A 7,198-nucleotide genomic window follows, 5' to 3' on the forward strand; every position below is an offset into this window, starting at 1 on the left:
ACAGCTCACACTCACTTTGCCACCTGTGCAAGTGTCTTGTTGCCTCGCCGTGGGCTTCAGGACTTCTGAAGAAATCACATAGTGGGTTTTGAAGAAGTTTCTCTGAAGCAGCACTAGTTTGAGCTCATTCTGAGTACTGCTGTGAGCAGCTTCCACTTTTAATGTGGCACCACTTATGCCCTAAACTTCTTGGGTTAATGTTTTGAGGCGGGCAGTAAGTATCGTTAGCACCTACAATCAAGTGATCTTAAGTTAAGCCAATTCAGTTGTCATTTATCTGCCTCATTTGTGCTGTTGTGTCTTTTGTGTATAGAAGCTGATTTGTGATCTCTGCTGCCAGATGAATCAAGGAACCTGCAGTTCACAGGTTTCAGTGGTTAGGTTTAGAATAATCTTCTAGGAAGACAGAAGTCTAGATTGTGATGTAAGCCCTGAAGTACAAGGTTTTATATCCATTGTGACACCTACTAGTATCGTTTTATCTGCATATTCTCATAATAAGTGTAAATATATTTTCTGTCTTTGTCTTTCTAGATAGATGCTTCCCTGACAGCATAAGAGAAGGACTACCACAGTCTAATTTTGCACTGCATGAGGAGGATTTATTTTATATCTGTTTGGAATTTCCTGGTTTTATAAATATCTAATCTTTGTGTTATGCAACAGGTAGAACAAAATACCTTGTCTTCCACTTCTTGATATCTCCTCAGAGCTTGAGGCCTAGAATGTAGAGTACTTCTTTTTTTTTTTTTTTCAATTAGAAACTTCCCTGGGCAGTCTATTTTCCAAGTTTGTTTTCCTTGAATGGCCGGGATGCTGTGCCTGTAGTATTGCAAGTCGTTACAGTCATTATAAACCAATATTTTCTTATAAGATTATTAAAAAACACGATGACTATATTACTACTGATAATCAGAAACCTCCTTCTCATAATAATATATTATTATTCACAGGATGCTTTATCTAGGGAGGAAAAAAAATCCCATCACACTTTTATTTAGCATCTCTGTGATTCATTCATTAGGGGGCACTGCACGACTGTAGAAGAATCACTGGGATTTGCAGAGTAACCTGGATATGTTTCCAGTGATACCATTTCCCTTTCTATAACCTCCTCTTCCAAACTGCCTGGAGTCAATGTAAGATGAAAGCCATCGCTGAAGTTTAAGCTCAGTTCTAAGACTCTTTTTTGGTAGCAGTTTTGGTAATTATACAATGCTAGAATATAAACTTTCAAAATCTTTTCCTGTGTGCAGACCAGTATCTTCATAGTGGTTCACAGCCCTCTCTGATTTGCCGTTTGTGTTGGTCTTACACTCAAGACAGCGCATATTTCAACACACTACTCGCTAAATGTTAAACCTGCAGCGTAATTACACTCACTGGACTTTGATTTTGTTTGTATATACAGTTGGAAATATGGATTACTTCCAATAGATCCTGATGGGGATGTGTTAGTCTTAAGCAATTGCTTTCTCTCCAGCACTGTGTGTAAACATGTATTTTGCTCTTAGACATGGACTTTTCTGTGATGAATACCAACATTTTTGCAACTGGTCAGGAATTGGTATAAAAAGCAATCTGTAAACTCAACACAGGAGCAGAATGCTTTGCAGCAACCAATGTTAATCTGTACCAGTATGTTTCTGAAGAGAATGTACAGGGAGTAATTTTTTTTTGCAGGTATTTGAATTGATAAGGTGCTACACTGAGAAAATTCCTGATTACTTTATAGGGGTTCATTTTTCTCTTTGTTTGGTTTAGCACTCCCCTTGTACACATTAACCTACATTTGCACAGATTTCTTTTGAGGTTTTTCCAAATTTCAAAACCTTTCTTCTTTAGGGGTATGGGCCATTTTTGTTCTGTTTTAGTCTGTCTTCTGTGGTACCCCTACAAGCAAATGGCAAAATATTGTAGGATCTAATAAGGCTTGTTTTTCAAGGAGACCAGGCTGAAACAGTCTTGTCCACTGTTGAAGTGTAGCTGTCCAGAAATGATAGGAAGTCCAGACAGACTCTTTTGATGGAAGTTGGCAAAGAGGCAGCGCGCAAGGACTTCTGCCAGCAGTGCTGCTCCTCCCTCATTTGTCTGAAGTCCTGTCTGAATGTAGGTGAACTGCACAACTGAAGCATAGGGAAGATGAAACCTCTGTGTTAAATCTAGAGAGCAGAGGAATATGAGGAGGGGGTAGTCTGTTCCTTCTTGGAGTGCTGTGTTCTTCCTGAGACCTTTTGAGAAGCAATGCCTGTTGTGGTGCATTGTCAACCCTATTTCAGACGTTGTCCCATGAGTAGGCACTCATGCCTAATGCTGCTTAGGTCAAGAGTGTGACAGATTATGCTACATGAACCAAAGCTGCCTAGAAATAAACCTTGTGGTCACCCTTATGGCTGAAAACACAAATAAAGTAGTCTTTGGCATTGACAGCTCTTGCACTGAATAATTAACTCTGGTCAGGGAAAAAATTAATGCTCTTCTGTGACCCATTCAAATGTCAAACTTCAATATGTTGTATTCAGTTGGATTTGAGAGGACAATACTTAACATTTCACACTGGAAGCAAACAATGTGATTGTACTGTTTCCAAGGGGGTGTGTGTTATTCTGGTCCATGCCAACCTGTCACTTCACTTTTACCACCTCTGTCAAAACAAATCTTTCAGTTGTGTGGATCCAGTTCTTGATGTGTAATAGTCTGAAACGCTTGTCTTTTAATAATCCTGTCAATAATGGTTCTCTCAGTTTTATGTGTAAACCACAGCTGTATCATTTTTTTCACTGACTATAGTGTGAAATATTTTAATGCTTAAGTGAAGATTTAAGACAAAAATCTTAAACATCTTAGGATAAAAACATGGCAGATTGTGTTTTATAAAACTGTCACAGTGATAGTTAGGCGCAAATACTAGTATTAACCTTTCACATCCAGTTTTAGTTTATAACTTTATTATATTTTTGTCCTTTAAAAAAAAAGAAGTTGAGTTAGTGTGTGAAGGTGTTAATGTAGCTGTGTGCTCCAGTGGACACTCATGTACCATGATTTTGCAAGACCAACCATATTCTGGGCTGCATCACCAGCAGCGTGGCCAGCAAGTCCAGGGGGAGGATTCTCCTCCTCTACTCGGCTCTGCTGAGACCCCACCTGCAGTACTGCCTCCAGGTCTGGGGCCCCCAACATCAGAAGGACATGGACCTACTTGAGCCAGTCCAGAGGAGGCCACAGAAATGATCAGAGGGATGGAGCAGCTCTGCTGTGAGGACAGGCTGAGGGAGTTGGGGTTGTTCAGCCTGGAGAAGAGAAGGCTCCAGGGAGACCTTATTGCAGCCTTCAATACTTGAAGGGGACCTATAAGAAAGATGGGGACAGACTTTTTAGCAGGGCCTGTAGTGATTGGACAAGGGGAAATGGTTTTAAACTAAAAGATGGGAGATTCAGACTAGATGCAAAGAAGAAATTTTTCAGTCTGAGGGTGGTGAAACCCTGGCCCAGGTTGCCCAGAGAGGTGGTAGAAGCCCCATCCCTGGAAACATTCAAGGTCAGGTTGGACGGGGCTGTGAGCAACCTGATGTGGTTGAAGATGTCCCTGCTCACTGCAGGGGGTTGAACTAGATGCCCTTGAAAGGTCCCTTCCAACCCAAACCAGTCTGTGATTCTATAAGCTGACCATGGTTAGATACATGATGACCAGCCAAGCAACCTCTCCACAGAGGAAGAACACTTACTTCTCCCTACCAGCCGTCTGGTTATTGTTTTCCACCTGTGATTTTTGCATGAGAAAAAATGTCAATCCTGCTGGACAATAAACTGAACTCAAGCCAGCAGAACACCCTTGCGGCACCAAGGCCTGTACTGGCAAGTGTGTAGCCATCAGGTTGAGGGAAGCGGCAGTGCCTACCTGTTCAGTGCCAGCAAGGCTGCATCAGGAGAAGCATATACAGCTTGTCCTTCCTGTTGATGCACTGAAACAAGACCACTGGAAGGGCTTGTCAAGATAACATGAAGAATGGAGCATGTGATGGAGGAGAAGCTGGGGGAGTGGGTTTATTTGTTCTAGAGAAATAGAGACTAAGCAGGGGAAACCTTCTTGCTGTCTTTGACTGTGTGATGGGGTGGGAAAGACAGAGAAATACTTCTCACCCCTGCATACTGCTTCAACATATTCCACTATGAAAAGTCAATAAGGGAAATCCTGATAAACTATTAGGGAAAAAAAAAAATCACTGAGAGATTTCAGATGTTGGAACCGATTATCCAGAAAGCTTTTGGCCTCTCCATACAGAGAACAATTCAAAACTCAACATGACCCTAGGCAACCTGATCTATGTCAGACTGCAATTGATGGAGGTTGTATAAAATAATCTCAAAGATCCCTTCCAACGTGAACTACTGATTAGACTTGTTGGTGAGGGGAGAGCCCTTGTAATCTTCTATTTGTAATTGCGATGGAGTTTGGCTTAGTTTTTGGTCTAGCTTGCCTGTTCCAGGAGTGTTTATGCTTACGACAAAGACAGACATGAAGGTGCTGCTGGAGCGTGTCCAAAGAAGGGCAGCAAAGCTGGTGAAACTGGAGCCCAAGTCTGATGAGGGGCGGCTGAGGGAACTGGGGTTGTTGAGCCTGGAGAAAAGGAGGCTGAGGGGAGACCTTCTCCCTCTCTACAGCTACCTGAAAGGAGGGTGTAGAGAGGTGGGAATTGATTTATTCTCCCCAGTAACAAGCGATAGGACAAGAGGAAATGACCTCAAGTTGTACCAAAGGAGGGTTAGATTAGAAATTGGGAAAAATTTCTTCACCAAAAGGGTTGTCAAGCATTGGAACAGGCTGCCCAGGGCCGTGGTGGAGTCATCATGCCTGGAGGCATTAAAAAGACGGGTAGATGTGGTGCTTAGGGACATGGTTTAGTGGTGGAGCTGGCAGTGTTAGGTTTTTGTTTGGACTTGATGATCTCAAAGGTCTTTTCCAACCGAAACAATTCTATACTGTTACAAATGTACAGACATCTCGCAGGTGTGATCTTGTGCTGTAAAATGACCCGTATGGGGATCTCCTTTCTCGCTTGTTCCTCTTAAGGTTTAACAGCTCCACTTAGGTGGTGTTGTTAAGGTGAAGGTTTAACACTTCTGGTTTTGGAGATATAAGGTCAATCAAACTAGTTTTGAGGTAAATAGCGTGTGCCGGACGGAGTGCATCTGTATCTGGGGTACTAGTGACTGTTGCTCTCGTTTTACTGAGATTCAGCTCTTAGCAGACAGTTCTCTCTCTCACCTGTGTCAGTAATGAACCTGGTTATTTAATTAACGTTACTAACAAGCAGGAACATGCAAAATCAGCAGATGGTTGGATTTCTTCTTCCTAGGTCAGACTCCTAGATTTATGAATACCAAAACGATTGTAACGCTTTTTGTATTTGACTTTCAATGTTCACAGCAATTGGAAGAAAAAAGTGAGGATGAAGAGGATAAAGAGTGCTTAAAGCAAGCAATAACTGCCCTGCTAAATCTTCAAAGCAGCATGGAACGGATATGCTCCAAAAGTCTTGCAAAACGAAGGCTTAGGTAAACATGTTTCCATTTTTCCTGCTTTCTGCTCTTAATGCTTTGCTATAAATCCAGGGCTCCCAGTTTCCTCTTTTAGTAAACAATGAACAAAATAGTTTGTGACAAGCCTGCTTTTTCAGAGGAAGTGACATCAAAGCCAAGATAATTTGTTATTGTTTTAAAACCGTTCTAATTTCTATGTGTCCTTGCATACTGGTAGTTGAGACGTTCTGAGAATTCACTGGTAAGTAGAAAGTTATGGCATTTGTGAGTTAATTCTGCTCAGATAGTAAATATCCACCTAAAAATATTGTAAAAGTGCATTTCTGTGTGATTAGAAGGGAGTGTTCTTGAATTTGAAATTACTTTATCTGAAGAGCTTTGTGTGCAATGGCTAGTTAAAGTTACCACTGGATAACAGAAATAGATGCATAGATAACTAGTACTTGTTATAGATGCAGTTATTTTAACATGTGAAAACTTTGCTTTTGCTCTTAAAATTGTTTCCATATTTTTTTTGCCGAACAAGTTCTGTGTTGCAAAGTGTAATTTTTAGGCTTGTGGACACGAATGCATTTAACAAGTTATTTTCTCTGAATGTGCTTCTTTCAAACTGATGCAGTTTCGAATTGTTTGTCAGCTATGGAAATGAGTGTTTTGTTGGGCTCAGCAGCACTAATAACTTGCCTACTTCTGGTTGCCTGTGTTTAGGTAAAACATTTATTGTGTAGAAGATAAGTAGAAAAGTTATCAGATGAGGTACTTGAGAGAAACATTAGTCAAGGCTTGCAATGGAGCTGATACCGAGTGCTGAAATTGCATTCTCAGTGGAATTCTCACCCCTCAGAAAGATGATCTTGTGTTTTTGCTGTTAGTGGTGGTTGTGGTTTTTAAATACACGTATACTAACAGGCTGCCTTTCTCCCATGCTTCACTGAAGTGAGTCTGCATGCCGATTCTATACTCAGCAGATGAAGGGGAAACAGCTAGCAATTAAGAAAATGAATGAAATCCAGAAAAATATTGATGGTTGGGAGGGTAAGGACATTGGACAATGCTGTAACGAGTTCATCATGGAAGGAACACTCACGCGCGTAGGAGCAAAGCACGAGAGACACATATTTCTATTTGATGGCTTGATGATTTGCTGTAAGTCAAATCACGGCCAGCCAAGACTTCCTGGTGCTAGCAATGCAGAATATCGTCTAAAAGAAAAGTTCTTCATGCGAAAGGTACAAATCAACGACAAAGACGACACTAATGAGTACAGACATGCTTTTGAAATCATCTTAAAAGATGAGAACAGTGTTATTTTTGCTGCTAAATCAGCTGAAGAGAAAAACAACTGGATGGCAGCATTGATATCTTTGCAATATAGAAGCACACTGGAAAGGATGTTGGATGTAACAATGTTGCAGGAAGAAAAAGAAGAGCAGATGAGATTTCCAAATCCTGAGCTTTATAGATTTGCAGAACCCGACTCTGAAGAGAATATTGTGTTTGAAGAAAACATGCAGCCTAAATCTGGAATCCCCATCATCAAGGCAGGAACTGTTGTCAAGCTCATTGAGAGGCTGACTTACCACATGTATGCAGGTGAGGCGTTTCATTTATTATGATATAGCCAAAACTCAAGGTCATGACTGGTTTATGCTGCTCT

The 7,198-nt window shown here is 41.1% G+C and overlaps 1 protein-coding gene across 1 annotated transcript in view; it reads left to right on the top strand.

Moving 5' to 3' along the window:
- Positions 1 to 7,198, top strand: part of LOC104524303 (son of sevenless homolog 1) — a gene marked incomplete at its 5' end in the record, with an annotated part of 29,017 nt that overhangs the window by 16,254 nt on the left and 5,565 nt on the right. The window contains 2 exons of the mRNA XM_029084781.1: positions 5,429 to 5,556; positions 6,479 to 7,134. Of these exons, the coding sequence (XP_028940614.1) occupies positions 5,429 to 5,556; positions 6,479 to 7,134 (784 nt within the window). The remainder of the gene's footprint in view (positions 1 to 5,428; positions 5,557 to 6,478; positions 7,135 to 7,198) is intronic.

The sequence above is a fragment of the Antrostomus carolinensis genome, unplaced genomic scaffold (genome assembly GCF_000700745.2).
Source record: "Antrostomus carolinensis isolate BGI_N321 unplaced genomic scaffold, ASM70074v2 scaffold9704, whole genome shotgun sequence".
Lineage (NCBI taxonomy): Eukaryota > Metazoa > Chordata > Aves > Caprimulgiformes > Caprimulgidae > Antrostomus > Antrostomus carolinensis.